The sequence below is a fragment of the Leguminivora glycinivorella genome, chromosome 12, assembly GCF_023078275.1.
Source record: "Leguminivora glycinivorella isolate SPB_JAAS2020 chromosome 12, LegGlyc_1.1, whole genome shotgun sequence".
Classification (NCBI taxonomy): Eukaryota; Metazoa; Arthropoda; class Insecta; order Lepidoptera; family Tortricidae; genus Leguminivora; species Leguminivora glycinivorella.
Genome location: NC_062982.1, coordinates 20,182,399 through 20,201,087, shown reverse-complemented (window position 1 = coordinate 20,201,087; position 18,689 = coordinate 20,182,399). Strand labels below are relative to the sequence as shown.

The 18,689-nt window shown below is 37.4% G+C and overlaps 1 protein-coding gene across 1 annotated transcript in view; it reads left to right on the top strand.

Moving 5' to 3' along the window:
• The window catches only part of LOC125231905 (TBC1 domain family member 12-like), a 90,693-nt gene that overhangs the window by 35,254 nt on the left and 36,750 nt on the right, over positions 1-18,689 (top strand). Inside the window, exon 2 of the mRNA XM_048137504.1 lies at positions 12,755-12,988. Coding sequence (XP_047993461.1) covers positions 12,755-12,988 — 234 coding nt within the window. The remainder of the gene's footprint in view (positions 1-12,754; positions 12,989-18,689) is intronic.

Genomic DNA, 18,689 nt, shown 5'->3' with positions numbered 1-18,689 from the left:
TTGGCCGGTAACATGAGGCGGGACATCGACCGCCTATGCCTATTCGGCTATTCGCAATATATTCAAAAATTTCTAGATCAATTTTGATTTCTTGAAAGCCCTCTAACAACTTTGCCTACGTCTATAAATCCAAGTACTTATACAGAAAACTGAAGAAGCAAGCGAAGTTTATATGCCATATTCTACTTTAAGTGTATTAAGTTGTCACTAGTATGTTGGTAAAGCTGGTGATGATCAAACGATGATCACGTTTCCTTGCGTCACCCGCTTCTCACGGCATCGGCACGCCTGCGGGACCGGAGGTTGCGAATTCTTGCCAAACTATGTTGACACCAGTTTCGAAACTTTTCCAAACGCATAAACTATACACCATATGGAAAAACTAGCTTCATTATTGGATCTAATTAAATTCATAAATGCAGTCGTTAGTTTTATTTTTGGTAGTTAAACCAGCAATTTGCTTGATGAGAAAAGTTATGTTCTTGGACAGTTGCTCTGCTTCTGCTACGCTTCATTTTGGTAAAACTCTAATGTTTTTATTTTAGATCTTATTTTCATGTGTTGTGCATGCTTTTGTCATCAATGTCATCATTACTCCTGTAGGTATAATTAATGTATTTAAAATGGGCATGTATTATTTTTTGAATCAGTCTATAAGGCTGCCTCTACATGGTAGATCCTCGGTCAACCACATAAATCCTTCACAAAGGTTGGCACATCATCTAAATGCGCCCTAAGGTTGTACAGACCGGTTGTAAATGTGTCAGTCAATGTCAATCTGTGCGACTGTCTGTACACTGAGTTACTGGCTGGATTTACTATTCGAATCATTTAGCAAATAATATAAGTTTTATTAATTAAACAAAGAATCATAAATTGTAAAAGTTTTAATCTTTTGAACTAGAATTAACTTGCATATGCTTTTACCGACTACCTTTGTATGGGTATAAAGTCAGATATTAATAATAATTCAATGCACGATTTGGTCTTAGATATCACTTGTTCTTTTGTATTACGATCTTCTTAGAATTAAACAATCGTAGGCCTATTGATGTGACAGTTATTCGAAACCGCATTCATATCGCGTTTCATTTTTATACATGTCATTTAGTTTAGTTAATACGATAATAATGATATCTTTTTACATTAAAATTTCAAAATAAGCAGTATGTTGCAACGATTTTTTATTTATTTGACTATGTAATAGATACATGAAACGTATTTAATTACACTACTTATTTATAACCCTCTCTCTCCTTGCGTCTCTATGTTGCGATAAAAACTTGATTGTTTCCTAAAGCTAAACTAGTATTTTCCATCACCGTATATAAAATAATGTTGTTTTTCCACGGAGCTGAATAAAACAGTACAATACGAACGTTTGTCATTATTTATTGCCGAATGGAATCGCAAACGAGAAAATGTATTATTTATGTCGCGTTGCCAGCCCGACAACCAAGCGAAGAGTTTATTGCTGCGCTTCTAAAGTATAACCACAAAACAACTGTGTAAAAGATGACTTTTCAATATCAGAAGTGTACATTGGATGTACTTATTCCAAAGAAAAAAACGCATTTTAATGTCGAATCCTGCAGATGTTATCGGATTCTGCTGAAAATAAAGTTTCGATGCGGTCAAAGCAGCGGCACTTTTTAGACCGAAACGAAACCGGACCTCTGAGCTCTGTTTGAAACATGGTTTTTATGCCGAAACCCGCGGAGATCGAAATCGAACACTCATAGGCTTTCTGAGACTCATGTTTTGTTTTTGAATTTCGAACTCTTAATAAGAGTTCAAAATAAATTTTGAAGCAGCACGTACGAGAATATGTACCGAGGGTTTTACTCGTAGAGTAGACACCCTCAATATCAACTGGCTCGGTCTGCATTCCAACATAAAAAACTCAGCTAGTACTAGTACGTACAATGTCTATCGTTCGATTGTTTGAAACATAGACATTGTTTTCGTAGCTCATTTGCATTCGGCCGAATAACAACATTGTCAAACGAAACACGAAAGCGGAGCCAGACAGCATAATGATTCACTTGTTTTTGTACTTTTTTTATAGGCTTGCTTGCAAACCTGTCTGTTGAACTTCTTTCCTATTCATAGCTAAAAATAAATTATAATCCGCAATATCGATTTCATTAACTTGACAAGAAGATTCGAATCGTACCAATTACATTTGTTTCTAATCATTCAACTGTATACCATGTATTGAAACGAAGACCTCTTTTTATTTTAAATTGTAGTACTCAACCTTATTGCAAGTGGGTAAAGTTTTATTACAGTTTCTCAAATGGATTATTCAACATACCTTGTATGCACACAGGCACAGGTTAAATTTTAAATGCTATGCCATAAATTTGAATGCATTTGGCACTCCGCGCAATCGAATGTGTGATCTCTCTTTTCATTTGCAGTTCTGCTTTCAGTTGTTCAATTGGCAAAGGTGAAATTTTCGTTTATTTCGTGTGACTGGTTTATGTTTTATGTCTTAAGACGTAGGTATTTTGGACAGTTTGAGTATTTTTAAGAACTAGTTTGAAGGGTATTTTTATAATTGTAAGCGAGATAATATGGCGCGACACCGCTTTTCCGTAAAAGCGGTCATAGAGCTAATGTACCCCTCCGAATTGAAGTATTTCCGTCCACGTATGATCATTATGAATATAATGACATTAATAGCAGCATTTGACGGTGACATTGGTCAGTATGTCGATGGGTAAAACTGTTGAAACGTGTAGAATATTTGTTGTTTTTACAGCCAAGCTAAAACAGTCATTAACTTTTTGTTGGTCGGCAAAAAAGTTAAGTTGTAAATACGTTTTGACGCCACAGAATGGGGGAAGTTGAAAGACCTTGCCAAGAATCCGCTTTGCGTGGGAATTGTTTTTAGCAGACTGAGACGTATTTCAGTCGAGTCAATAACATCTATACACAGTTACGTGAAAAAAAATCTGAATCTAAATAAAAACGTGTTTAGATATTTATGATCGCTTAAGTGATGTAAACAATCTCATAACATCTATACACAGTTACGTGAAAAAAAATCTGAATCTAAATAAAAACGTGTTTAGATATTTATGATCGCTTAAGTGATGTAAACAATCTCGACTGTAAAAAATAGCTTAGATTTTACTAGTGCCGTTAAATCTAATCTTCGGAGTACCTATACTGCGAATTCAGAATGAATCTTGAAAAGTAGAATTCAAAAGTCGATAAATCTTTACACAGCTATTGATAAACACTGTTTTCGAAACTTTTAAGATTCCACTTATTTATACACTAGGGATCGTTTTATTGTTATTTCTGTTTGAAATAGAACTTTTTGCGGACTCTACTTGTTGAATGCCTAATGCTTTACCAAATCAAGCATGTTTTAAAAACAACATGATTCTAATAACATTCGTATCAATGTCGCTCACTAAATGACATTCCCAAATTAGGCAAAGTGAATGGCACTAATCGGCTTCAAGATAAATTAGATATTTGCTAAAGTGCACCTCTAAATAGGCAAAAGAAAAGACACCAACGCTTAAGTTTACAAACAATTTAGACTTAAAGTGATGAAACAGTTTACTAATTTGTACCTACTTTTACCAGTTTAGTTTTACCTTACCCACAGAACGAATGAATACCTTAGAATATACCAGATAATATTATTGCATGTATCACCACTAATTTGATTGTCACAAACAATGTTATTGTTAGGTACATGTAGTGCAACTTATGATTGCCATACAGACTTATAAATATGCAATTTATGAGACAGGTCACGATTCTAATTCAAAACGAAGCAACAGGTACAGTGTGTCTTCCTTATCAAATAACTGTCCTATTATAAGCTTTAGTACATAGAAATATGGTCTAAAAATAATCAAGAGTTATTATAGCACCCACACGGACCACAGCGAATGCACAGAAGGTCGCGTACACAATGGAATGTAGGTACAGTCGACAATAGCGATTCGAATACATTGTCGATACGCGTCGGCCGTCGATCGAGATTCGAGATTAATATGCAAAAGGTTTGGTAAGCCCGGTACGTTCCTTACAAAATATGCCAAAATATGCGGATATAAAACAGTATTGAATGCGGCCTGTAGATAACTGGTCTTTTGTCGATCAGTGAAACAGTTAAATACTGGATTACTATTACACCAGCTATTTTTTTTATGAGGGCTGCAAAGATATTGTTGATTTGTAGCCAAGCTACGGGACGCAGCGCAGGCTGAATTTGTTTGAAGGTGACGTTGAAAGGGGAAAGTTATTTTTCTATACCAAGATCACCTGGCATGACACTGACCTACTAGCTCGTGTGTGAGTTCCTAAGAGTACCTATACTCTCTGAATAGATAAAAATATACCTGACGACTGAAATAACCATTGGTGTTTGAAAAGGGGTATCATTATGTTGACTTCGTTGCTATTTTACTTGCTAACCGTTGGTAAAGAATATCTCCAAGAATTTCGACACAAGATTCCACATTTCTGACCTGACCTACGACCTCTTGTAAGTTCGTCATGCCTACGTGCCACGTAAAATGAAGCTTTAGAACAACAATGTGTTGCTTATCTTCTAAAGAAAACATAAACAACATGCAATTCAATCTTTACACAAATAATTGCCCCTGGGGTCCATTGTCAAGCCAATCTATTATAGCATTAATCAAGAATGTGGGTGTGACACACCGCGAACTCTGACCTTGCGTAGGTGTACATCAACTGCATGCCATAGTCGATGGGTATCTTTATCTATTCCACGTGTTTCCCTTGTATAGAGAGGTGGAGCTTGTATTTCATATTGATTTTGTAACGTTTCTGATGAATTGATGACATAGTACCTATAGATTAAAATATGGTTATCATTTTGACTGAGTTGAGGGACTCACAGTCTACAAATGTTGAATAAACATAAATGGGAAATCTTAATTGAAACACATATATGCAGAAGCACATACTTATGTATGTGCTTCACTCGATGTGTTTCGAATCTTGATACAAAAATATAGATTATATACAACAGATTCGATTCGAATGAAAGAATGCAGTTTCATTAATACAATCGGCGTTTCTTTTCACAATCGAATCGCGTTAAACTCGTAAAAAATAACATGTTTTCAATGAGTAAGACTCAAGTAATTCAAAATATTATATGTTATTCACAATTGCATTGATAACGATTAATTAAAAAAATATTAATACTTAGTCTAGGTTTACTTTTCTCTAAACGAGATCTAGTTCCTCTAAAGTGCGAAAATCGTGAAACTTTTAAATCTTTAGGCAGTTTTGGAGTTCAGCCGGTAGAATAGAACAATGAGTCGTTTTCAAACAGCTGTTCTTGACTGTTTGCGCTACTGATAACTAAGTTTAACCAAGTTTACGTCACTTAGCTACGTAACGCAAACCTGTCCTAATGCGTGCATCGGTCAGAACGACTACATTACTTGGTAATTATGTTGTGTTGTGATTTATTTTGCCTTTGTGTGTGTGGCACGTGTTTCTTAGTATTGACCATCATGAATGATGGTCGTTGTTGTGTTTGGAACACAAAAATGACTGGACTTATTGTTGCTGCAGGTGCGCCAGGCTAGGTACAAATGCGATATCGAATTAGACAAGCTGATGACTAGCCGATATTTAATGCTCATGAATGCGTGCATTTCGATGTTTGCATTCCTAATCTTTTTATAGTAGCTTTAACATTTGTGTTTGTATTTTTTCCAATCAATCGTATTTAACACATAGTAAAACAACTACCATGTTTTAAACCTGTTCTAATACATAATTTAAAGTAGCAGAAGCGATTTCATTAATTAATAATACACGTGCCATATACTCGTACTCTGCATATTAGTTGTCAAAGCGGACCCCAGGCTCCCATGAGCCGTGGCAAATGCCGGGAGAACGCAAGGAGGATGATGATGTGCCATATACTCTGCCTTTATATTCGTTAGAGCTACAACCATTGTTTATCATATTGAAGGTAAAGGATACATCATTGGCTAGCTGTGTTAGTACTTATAGATGTGCATGTATTTGCTGTACCAATAAGAGCCTGTACATTTCGTGCCGTGCCAGTCGGTACCAGGACCCGCTGAGATTAATTTATACGAACGAAGCAAGATCAAGCGTTATGAGATAAATTGTTTCTTGTCTCGTACTATATAAAGAGTAACCTGTAGACCAGTGTTTTTCACACTGTGGCCGCCTGTACCAGGTACCAGCCCTAGAACAATACAAGGGGCCTGGCAGTGGAAAAAATCATATTAAGGATCCGCGTCTTGAAGAATATTAAAATAAACAAAATCTAGAGTCTAAACCAAACAGTTTTTGAGCAAACAATGTTAAAACAAACGACGAAAGAAATATCGATATAGGCTCCCCTAAGTCATAATACTAAAACTAATAAGATTTTGAGGTGTAAAGTCTCTCCAAGTGTCAGTCGAAGTACATAATACTAAAACCTAACCTAACATGCCGCGTGCAGTTCTCGAGCAATAGGGTTACGAGTAAACACTGCATTCTGCGCGGGCGCACAGCGTACCTAGCACGGCCCGGCACGGCTCCCCACCAGCTTTTCACACTCGCCATTGAATGAAACGCGGCTACGTTATGCAATGTTTTGTACTCACGTACTGCAGCTTTTTTTCTTCTTTTTGTACTATTTATAATTCGTCACACTGATTAGAGACTTAGATTATTTTGAAAGTGTAACCATCTGAAGCCGGCTTTAGGTAGGTATTGATAAAACAAAGAATGTCATTGACAAAACTTGAGAGAGGAACGGTTGAAGCAGTTAGTTGTTTGTCGCCTCAGCATCAGCAATGAAAGTAATTAAGTGGTTAGGTAATCTTAGAGGCGACGTCTGATTAATTTAATGAATTTGTATTGTCTTGTCTACGGTACACATTATGTATACTATACTACACTGTTCAACCTTATTAAGAACTTTAGTAATTGTTTATCCGTTTCAAAAAAAAAATGAAAGTCATAACACGGCCATTTGAAATTAGAGTTAGTTATTCTTCTATTCTAAGCTTGTAAAAATCATATCAAACGTCTCAAGTTTTATCTCGATCTTACTCTACAACAAGTTCTCAATTAAGTTCTGCAGTCTCATCTCAAGCAATTTATGTTATGTGCGTGTCCCAAGTATATTTATTCGTACAACTTGCATACTAATTTCAAATCATGTATCCCAAACAGATGATAAAGTAAAGACTGGTTTCCTGTGCTCGTTTAGTGCGCAAATACGCGAAGGTCATATGTTATTTGACTGTAATAGATGCGTGGAGCTAATCGCTCGAACAATTTTTTATGGTCCATCAAGTGTTCTGCATATTAAATATTGATTACTGATACACATACGTTATTGATTGTATTGTGGCACGATATCTATCAAACGAATAATTTCCGATGATCAAAACTGGTCTCATCAGATAGATCTCAGAGCGGATCAATTCAAAATTAAATTTGCTGATGGAAACACGCATTTGATAAACTGAAGAGGAATCACGATCGTAACTGATGAAAGTATTGAAGTAGGTATGAAAAAGACAACTCAAAAGTATCTCTGCAAAGGGATCATCCACATATTACGTCACACCAAATTTCAAGTTTTTGGACCCCTCCCCCCCCTATTGCACGCTTTTTTGTATCCCTTTAACATGGATTGTCACATTTAGTATGACCCCCCCCCCCTTACACTGTGACGTAATATATGGATGACGCCAAAGTGGTCTCTGTAAAGTGAAGCTCAGGGCTGCCCTTGATAGGCATTTTGTTCAATGAACAATAATTCATAATTAAGTAAGATACCTGTCACAAAATAGGCTTATGTATGTTGCCACTTTGTTAGTCTATTGTCCCAGAGCTGTAAGAACCTCTTTTTGACACATGACAGCGTCCACAAAACGTAAACTCGCGCAACCTAATGAAATTTTAAATAAAATCCTGTAATAATATTTTAAAAAATCAAGTATGTACTTGAAAACAATATTTCGCTTACTTTAAACATAATCTAACACATGTTATATTTTTGCGGATCTTCGTTAGTGAGTATTTTACGATATTATTTTATCACGCAGGATTTACTTATTATGTCATTTATCATTCATTTTTATTTTTAAACCAGTGCTGTGGCAGAATCCGTCATTTCGATTCAAATGACATTTCAGTAAGTTGATAGAAATCGTATATTTGTTTAAGCGCCTCCATGTACATAGGGCCTCGTCGATTATACTAATTCGAAATCAATCGTTAGATTTGGCAAACGATAGGTCTTAGCCACATCGCAACATACTTCAAAACAAATTTGTCAAAAATGTGAACTTACAGATCCGGGACAATAGTCAATATTAGTCCGCAGTAACTTTTAAATTCGATTTGGCCAGTTTATCCCAGCGCTTTTATAGGATAGTCATAAAATCGATCGTTTCATAATACACTTATCCCCGAGAGTATAAACCCTGAAAACCGAACTACAGTTTTCAGCGACCGTAAAGTTCATAGGTCAACCAAACAAAGGTTTTACTTGTTGAGGGAGCGCTATTGAATACAAGTGTGGTGGCAAATAGGGGTCGAGTTCCTGCCGCAGGTAATGAGCTCCAGCTTTTTGACACTAATGACGTGTAAGAGCGTTTTCACATTGCTCGATCCGGTCCGGTGCCGGATAGAAGTAAAATGTAACGTAAAGCATATGTATTTTCAGCAACCGTAAACCGGTCAAACAACAAAGGTTCTACTTCTTACATGATCAAACGAACTTACCTGAAGTGAAGTTCGATCATAATTATCCTGTCTTCGCCGAAGAGATAATCTTTGACTATGTAGTTAAATCTCTTCGGCCTGAATTTAGGGTTCTTGGAATCCCATCGCACATCCGATAACAGATAGGACAGTGTGAAAGCGCTCTTACATTGACATTTTTTTAAATACTCGCTGACCTAAGGTTTACGAATGATAAATGAACTGTGTAGGTAGTCCTTTACTTAGCAGCTAGGAACCTCGGAAACACGGTTAACAAGTTGATTGATGAATGATGACGCAGCGTAAGGTCGGGCTCTTGACCTTTCTGACACAGTTAACTCAGTTAAGTATAGACGACGGCTGAAAGGCTGTATTTAAAGCGAAAATACGAGGTGTTAAATGTAGACGGAGACAAGTTCTAATTAAGATCTCATAGACGTTTGAGATGCTTTTGTTTTTGGAGTTTCAGGATTTTTACACATTATAACTTGTAACGAGAGACTTCATCGCTTATATTAACCATTAACCTCCGACCTTTTGGGAACGGTGCTGTCCTTTTGGAGAAACCTTTCGTAATAAGACGTGTAGGTAAAGTCTAGGTACTACCAAATTTTTCATTTACAGCGTATTGTCTTGATTGTGGTCAATTATGAATTCTTAAAAAATACATGTTATTTGCAACGTTACTTTTCCACCTGCCAGAAACATGTTTCGTCATCATAATCGTTTTCCAACTTCATGTTCCCTTATTTCGCAGAACTGTTATTACACTACAGCTATAATACGAATTTAAGTACAGTACAGTACTAAATTATCATGCGTACTCCCACACAGTCTGATGTCCGCTGATTCCGGCACTCCCTTTGAGAGTGCGACACCGATTACACAGAAAACCAATTACTGTAGTTGTGTCAGCGTTCCAGTTGCAATAAAAACGTAAACAAGTGGAAGACCTAGTATTGAGAATTGTTGAAATGTCTACTGTCGTCTGAGGGCGTCCCGTAAAACTCGAGAGTCTCGAGATTTAATTACTATGTCAGCCTTTCTATTGCTCGGATATGTAAATCAGATCGAAATTTTGATTTCCGCAGTAGACTCTGAAGTCATATGTGAAAAGAGTTGGTTGTTAGTCGTTAAAAGCGTGACATTGTGGGAAGTCTAAGTACATGTTAAAGGAAGTGAAGATAACATGGCCACAGTGGATCTTCTGTATGTACAGTTTTATTATTTTGAATAAAGGAAACACTTTGTGCGAACTTGGCACAAATGCGTGTTTGTCCAATATTATCGGTCATGAGCAATATGAGTGATAGTCAAGAGAGTAAAGTCCTATTCATTTATTAAACATTGCACCTACTTATCTGGATTGTGAGCTTCCTATTATAAACTTGGCCTCAAAACCGATAACAAGTATAACAACTAATGTTTTATATCAAACATTAAATTTACAGTTCAATAGTCCCAAATTGAATCTCAATTTGAGTTGTGCGCGAGAAGCATATTCTAGAACGGTCGAGGCTCTTTAGTTACAAATTATACAAACAGTAATGTACTTGTTCACCTGGAAGTGGTTGATAATAATGATAATATGATAATGATAAAATAACCTGATTGCAATTATCTGTATTTATTAGCTAATGACACTCGTATTAAGTAATTGGCTGATAAAATTGTCACGTTTCCATTCATAGATTTTTGTGCCATTCTTGTTTACGCAGCCTTGTTTTGTTTGTTATTGAAATGCGTTATTATATAATTGTGAATGACGCACGTATCGTGAGTTGTAACGTGTTTCAATAACAATAACGTACATTTTAATTCAGTATACAAACGTTTATTGGGGAATCCCCGATGCGGCGTGTAGCGTGGAGAGGCGGTGGTGTTGCCAACAGTAAATAGTGATAACTACAAACTACAGATTTCGTAAATGTTTCTTTTATAAGACCAGAAATTAAAGTTATTTGATTAAATTCGTTTAATAGTTAACATTAAGTCTAAAAAACCGTATAAAAGTATTAACTACTTTGCAAATTTTGAGATTTCGTACTTTAGAAAAAAAACATACTCCAGAAAAAAAACTGTTAGATATATTTATTCAATCCCATATTACTCTTCAACGGCTCTCGAATTAGTGTGTGTTTCATACATTGCGAGCACTAACCTTAGGCAGTACTTTCACCCTCGAGTGAGCAGCCATTAGCTGGAACTGGAAGTACACCCGCCAACCTGACGTCAGAATGGCGGGTGTCATTTATTTCTTAAATATCTCTGGAGTTCAAAGAGCACATTGCTCGAATTTTGGCGCACATTTTGCACATTGCTAGCACTAACTCCTGGCGTATACCACACCAGGATTGCTTGATGTACACCCGCCATTCTGACGCTCACAAAAGAAAACATCGGCGTGCCACTTCCGTGTGATTAATGTTTTAGTTACGTCTGTTTGTGTGTCAATAGGTTTCATCGGTATTGGTTCATTAGCTTAAGCTATTTGGTCCACATTACCTGTTGAATATACCTTCTTGACAGATAAAACTAAAACCGGAAAGAAATTACCATGTAGACTTGTAGAGTAATCATATAAATATTTGTTTGGAAACACCACTTGTGTCTTACTTGGTGCAAATGTTTGCTAAGTATTTGATTGGCATATATATATAAATAGCAGGTTTGCGGCTGTTACAGAGATAACGCAGATAAAATCTTTGTAAAAATATTAAATGTACCATCCATTCCTCCCTATCTGAATATTTTTTGGAAAAATACCCTCCTCGGTTTTACTCCCGCTGCTCTTTAGTAACGCACTACCCATACGCCTTCATAGTGAGTCCATATTATATTCTTGTCTGACAAAATGTTAGCCTAAAATTGGAGAACATTCATGACTCCATTATTAAACTATAAATTCACTCTTGTGTTATATTTGTGTTTGGTACAATAAAGACATACATTCTAAAAACTTTCCTTTGAAACACTGGGAAGCATGTTCTCTATCGTTCGTAACTCCTTCAGCCCCGATATCCGTGCGAGCGCTATTAGCCCATTATTAGCGCTGTGTCGCTCTGTGAGAGCGCTACGGTCAATTACCTTCGCAAATTTTATACTTCTGTTGTTAAACTTTCTAGGAAACTCGCAGATTTTGCAATAGGGTCTAGGAGGTCACTGTTTTCGTACCAAACAATCAAAATTACTCAAGCGTCATGAGCTACTTGGACCATGGTATAAAATTTTATCGTTATCCCGAATTTACTGACAAACTGAGGAAATATCTGCTTATTCCCCATTTCCCATGTTAGTAGTATGTAAAATCCTAGAATATAACCTACCTTTCAAATCTTAATTCGAAAAAGTTCACGCCGCGCCACAAATTTACAATTGATGCAACTGGGATGTAAAACCAATTTCATACGTTGGACAAATGACAAACAGTTGCTCCAACCTCCAACTAACTACTGACACCTACTATTTCCTACATTAAGTATTGTAGGATATCATAATAAGTGGCTAGACTGACCGACAGTTAATGTTGATCACGATCAACAGCTCTTTATCAGCAAGTAAACTCTTAAGCAAAACAATACGGTGCACCAATCAGAACCATGACCGAGCTAACCTATTTAAATACGGGTAAATGCACAATAAACTATTAATATAAGAAGATACTGTATGATGTTGTAAACACTTTGTTTCTTGACCTTTTATTAACCTTACCATTTTGTCTGCGCTAGCTAAATTGATCAACCTTTTTACGATTAGACCTTTAAATTGGGTAATCTTAATTGAATCTGCATTTTATTTAAAAATGTCAGTAGCTCAACGATCAGAAAATACAATATATTCCTGTGTTGGCTTCGGCTCCAAATATAAGTTCCAAATGTCCTGGAGACGAATATCCTTTTTCTGCCACATTACTTGACATTAGGTAGACACGTTGTTCCAGATTCAACTCGTCCTTTACTTATGACTATTACTAATCTTCAATCCATCTCTATTGTTACAGAGGCGTATTTCCGTGGAAGAGCAGCTCATCTTCCAAAACCAGTACCTCCCCCACATCAACACCGAGCTGGCGTCTCTTCGGCAGTCGGTCCAGCGGTAACCTGCCTCGAGAGCCAGCCCCTGCGCCGCCCGCGCCGGCGACGCCACATCATCATCGGAGGCAGGGGAGCTCGGCTAGTGACAAGCAGTTTGAGGACCTGGTGGCTAGCTCTATTGCGCTCATACAGCATGACAGGTCAGTTGGCATGACTATAGAGTTATTGGAATTGTATCTGTATAAGAGACGAAGAGGCAGCGGGGTGTTTGGCTGGTCACTGGTGATGGTGATAAGCAATTTAAATACCTATTATTTCGATATGCGTCACAGAACACCCCACTAGAAGCCTAATGCAAGCGATATTGTTCGAGACGCAAATCACCAATCCTTGCGGGGTGAGGCGGGCGCGCACGGTGCTGCCATTGGTCGTTTCAAATAATGGCGCGCCTTTACGATTAGCAGTAGGGATGGGAATGGGACATGTCTATTATAGACAATGGTACCGGTACCAGTACTGTGGTGAATTTGTTTTGCAACAAATTATAATATTAAAATTAAATTAAAATAAGGCCTAGTTACCCTTCGGGCTGGAAGGTCAGATGGCAGTCGCTTTCATAAAACTAGTGCCTACGCCAAATCTTGGAATTAGTTTCTAAAGCGGACCCTAGGCTCCCATGAGCCGTGGCGAATGCCGATGCCGGGATAACGCAAGGAGGATGATGATTGTGATAGCCCCTCAATAAAAATCATTCTAGTAACTAATAACTAAACTGTGCATTTTTACTTACGTTTACTAAGTTAAATTACCAACTAAATATTCTAAACTAATCAATCAACTAAATAACACTACAGACTCTACAGATTCTAGATAATTATTCACAATTACAAATCTGCTTTCTTTTATATTTCATAAAATGGTAGCACATGGTACGAACGGTAGTACGAAGTTCCCGCAACAGACATAAACTAACATGGCCCCATCCCTAGTCGTTTACGTGAAAGGGATAGCATATCGCATTGTTAACTAGGCAAAAAGGGATGGACGCGCCTCGGCGCCGCTCAGTACAACCATATTGACCAGTATAAATGAACTCCGCGGATAATAAACAATATTCAACAAAATAATTAATTTGAGTTAACTGTGGAATGTTATTCCATCTTTTTTATATGTAGAAGTGTTTAGAAGACTTGCCACACCACTTTATGCTGCAAGAGACCATTGTTTGCAACCAAATTTGATTATTTAAGATTTTTTCCCGAGCGGACACGAACACTGTTAGCGGGTCGTATACTTGGGCGCTACTGGATATGCGTATACAACATGACTGGTCAGTCCTATTCTGTAGTGTTATACGGGGAAGAAGGCGTTGTTCAGAGAAGAGCTAAAATTACAGTTATGAGGCACTTAATTGATGGACCCTTATCCAAAAAACTAGATATTACCAATACCGTGCCAGCCAACCGTACTGAGCTACTGCTGATAGGACTAAAAGAAGATTGTTTGAAGTGTTTATTTGAATAAACAACAGAACAGTGCCCTATCTTGTTTGCTCTTATCTTAAGGTTAATCCACTTGTAATTTAATTGGCCCAAGTGTTTGTGTTTGTGCTACTGGCAGTGAGCTCTCGAATCTTCTTATACGAAACATACACATTACACAGTCATATATCACATATCGGTAGGAGTTTCAAGTGGTACGTTCTATAGGGATTGTAAAGTGTTTTAGAAACTAACATTTGTGTTATGGAAATGTATAGTGGTCAAAAATTGGAATAACCAGTGAGCCATTTCACCACACTGACATTGATACATTTGACACTAACAAGTCTGTGCCTATTTCTGGGTTGATAAGTAACATTGTTACTCAGTGTCAATATTTTCTGTTGAACAGGCAATGAACAGCGAAGTGCCACTGTCGAAGCGACAGGTTGTCACTGTTGTGAAATAGGCCAAAGGAAAAATCAATCCATTCCAATTTTCCTGTGTTGAGGTTACATACATGGGTACATTGCTTTTCGTTTCGTAATAAAAGTATAAGGAAATGAACTGACAAATTTAATATGATTTTCTTTCGTTTTCTCCTTTTTTAAAGGGTTTTATTTTATTATGCGGGCCATAGCCAAGCATAATAAATAGTTACTGAGTGGTATTTTCTGTGATCATAGACGAAGTCATAAATTTCCTTGTTATTCGGCATGTGTTGAGTATTGTGGCTTTTTGAAGAGTGTATATGACTTGGGTTGGAATGCGTAGAGTCTCTAGGCTGTTGCTTAATGTTTTAGGAACAACTCCCGTGGTGGACATTACTATGGGGACTATATGTACGGTGCTGGCTCGCCACTGGCGTCTGAGTTCTATTGCTAAATCTCTGTATTTTGCTAATTTTTCGTTGATCGTGGATTGGATGTTATGTGTGTTCGGTATAGCTATATCAATTATGAATATGGTTTTAGTGGTCTTATCAAAAAAGGTGATGTCTGGTCTATTGAAGTGAACTGTTCGGTCGGTAATAATTGTACGGTCCCAGTATAGCTTGTGTTGTCTATTTTCATGAATTACGGATGGTTTATACTTATAATATGGTGACTGTTTTTCTACAAATTTGTATTTATGAGCTAGGTACTGGTGAATTATGGATGCAACTTGATCATGGCGATGTTTATAATCTGTCTGTACAATAGATTTGCATGCACCTGTTATATGTTGAATCGTTTCGGGGGCACTATTGCAATGTCTACATGTATCAGTTTGTTGGGCTAATTCTTTGGTTATGTGTTTCCTATAATTTCGGGTGGCAATGACTTGGTCTTGAATGGCTAACATAAAGGCTTCTGTCTCTGGGAAGAGTTCGCCTCGCTTCAGCCAAGTGTTTGACAGTTCTTTGTCGACAAATTCTTGGCTGATATCGGCCAGATGTCTACCGTGAAGCGCTTTTTGTGACCAATCTGTTGTCTTCTGTTGTTGACTGACTATTTGTTCGTTGCTTTGCATGGTTCTGTCTTGTAAGTTAAGGGGTGTATATCGGTTGTCTATTTCGACTGTGTATGTGTGCAACTCTGATTGTTCGGCTTTTGAATGGAAGTAGCGCCGGAGCGTCGTCATTTGCTTATTATGCAGGTTCTTTATGTCTATTAAGCCTCTTCCTCCTACTTGCCGTGGCAAAGTTAGTCTTTGGGTACAAGATTTTGGATGATGCTTTCTATGCTTTGTAAGGTTTGTATTGATGATGCGTTGCAGGTTTTTAAGATTCGATTGTGCCCAACTTATTATGCCAAATGAATATGTGAGAACTGGAATGACGAACGTGTTTATGGCTTTTATAGTGTTTCTTGAATTAAGGTGAGATTTTAGGATACGAGAGAGTCTGTGTTTAAATTTCTGAATGAGATCCTGTTTTGTCTGTTTTTGATGAATCTGGCCGGCTTGATGGAATCCTAAGTATTTATATAAATCTTGTTCGGTCATGGGGTCTATTTGGTCACCTGTGTCTAAGGTATATGGGTTACTCTGTATCTGTCCTCTATGTATTGAATACACTTTGCACTTGTCTACACCGAATTGCATGCCTATATCCCTAGAAAATTCTTGTGTGATGTCAGCCAGTTGGAACAATTCTGTAATATTGTCAGCATAGAGTTTTTCATCCACATACATGAGATGAGATAATGTGTGGTAGGAGTTATCGTATTTAAGTCGGAAACCTACCTTCGCCTGATCCAGGAGTTCAGAGAGTGGGTTTAAGGCCATACAGAACCACAGTGGGCTCAAGGCGTCTCCTTGGAAGATGCCTCTGCGAATACGGATCGGTTCAATAGTTGATTGACACTGTTGCTTTAAAGTTAGGGTAGTCTGCCAATTTTGCATAGCGGTTTGTAAGAATTGAATTAGAGAAGGGTGAATTTTGTAGCGTTCTAATATGTATATGAGCCAGCTATGGGGTACTGAGTCGAATGCTTTTCGATAATCTATATACATAGCATGAAAGTTTTGTTTGCGTTTCAAAGCGTGTTTTGTGGCTATTGCATCTATGATCAACTGTTCTTTACAGCCCTGGCTGTATTTCCTACAGCCTTTTTGCTGCTCTTTGAGTATACTATTTTGGGATAGGTGGGTATAAATAATTTCACTGATGCATGCTGTTAGTATTTTGTAAATGGTCTGTAAGCAGGTGATTGGACGGTATTTGGCAGGGTTTGAAGTATCATTATCTTTGGGTAGCAAGTAGGTTCGGCCCTGTGTTACAAATGCAGGCATTGTTTGAGGAGATTGGATGAATTGGTTTAAAAATTTATGAATAAACGGGTGTGTATGGGTGAGTTTTTTGTACCAGAAGTTATGTATATTATCAGTACCAGGCGATTTCCAGTTATGTGTTCTCTTAACTACCTTTATAAATGTCTCGATGGGTATGTGGTCAAACTCCATGTTCGATATAGCAGCTGTATTCTCCGTAGTACTGTCATCGTTAATCCACGTCGCATTCTCGTTGTGCAGGATCGGTCTCTCCCATATATTTGCCCAATATTGTCGTATTGTCTCTATAGGTGGCGTGTCTGTCTGCGTGTGTATCTGTCTCTGTTGAAGATTGTGGGTAGAATCGTTAGATGAAATTTTTCTGTAGAAATTGCTCTCGTTGGTCTCAAACAACGCATTTTGCCTTTTCCTCTCCGTGCAAGATACGTACCTCTTTAGTCTGCTAGCCGCTGTATTTAATTTTTGTTTGAGCGTGTCCAAAAAGTGTTCAGGTTCAGTGTTGGGATTTTCAAATGTAGCGTGTGTGTGAAAAGTTTGTCTAATTGTCTCTACTGCTAAAACTATCCTCCTACTCCTGTTACCTCTGATATATTGCGTCAATCGACCTATGTCAGCTCTGTACTTACTTATCCTAGATTCTAGTCTTAACTGCCAGCTAGGTTTTTTAGTCTTTCTAGTATAACTGGTACCAGGTGGCCTGTCAAGTTTTACTCCTATATATGTAGCTGCAGTATATGCTGCCGTGTAGATGACATTCTGTACAAAACTAAAATCGGAATCGTGGGAAATATGCTGCGGTATAATAGCATTGTCTAGATACTTAACTGTCGACGTAAGCTTGCGAGATACTTTTAATTTTGGAATATGCGGCCTATGTGTAGGATTTGTGTTCTTGAACTTATTCAGGTTTTCGTTGAATAGTGTCCTAATCTCTTCTTCATTTATATTAAGTAAATTTTGTCGCCTGTCTGACCTATTTATAGTGTCTGTTTGCGTGCTCTCTTCGTACATAATCCATTAAATGACGTCTTTGACGGTTCATGGGGTCAGGTCATGACAAACAACATGACAACTAGTTTTAAGGGAATCAGGTTATCAAAGTGGTACCTACCACTCATACATAGTCAAGCCTAAACAGGCTATCAGTAATTCAGTATAGTTTTGGAAACTAGACTAGCAGGCCAGGGGAGCAATTTTCCTTAATAACCTGAAATATATTTCATTGGGTCAGAATTTGACATATACCTTAAGTGATATAAATAGTAAATTTTGTTATTTTGTTTCGAAGTGTTGACTATCAAAATTTGTGAAATATTTCATTAAATTCTTACGAACCTGAAAGATTCTGAAGTTCATACTGAACTCTAGATCTGGCCAGTCAGTTGAATGAAATAGTGTCATAATTAAAATGGGATCTAATTTTAAAAGCGTGTAAATCACAAAGAAAAGAATAGCTTGACAATCCCACAATAGCATAATTTCCTTATAAGCTGAAAAATGAGCGCCCATTGTATTATTTCCTCATTGACGTGACATGATACCGTTTACGTCAGACATAATTGATGCGTGCGACGGTAGTCGGGGCCAGACAACGCGATGTGACGCGAATGTCGGCCCATGTCTAATGGAATGAAACCGATTTTTT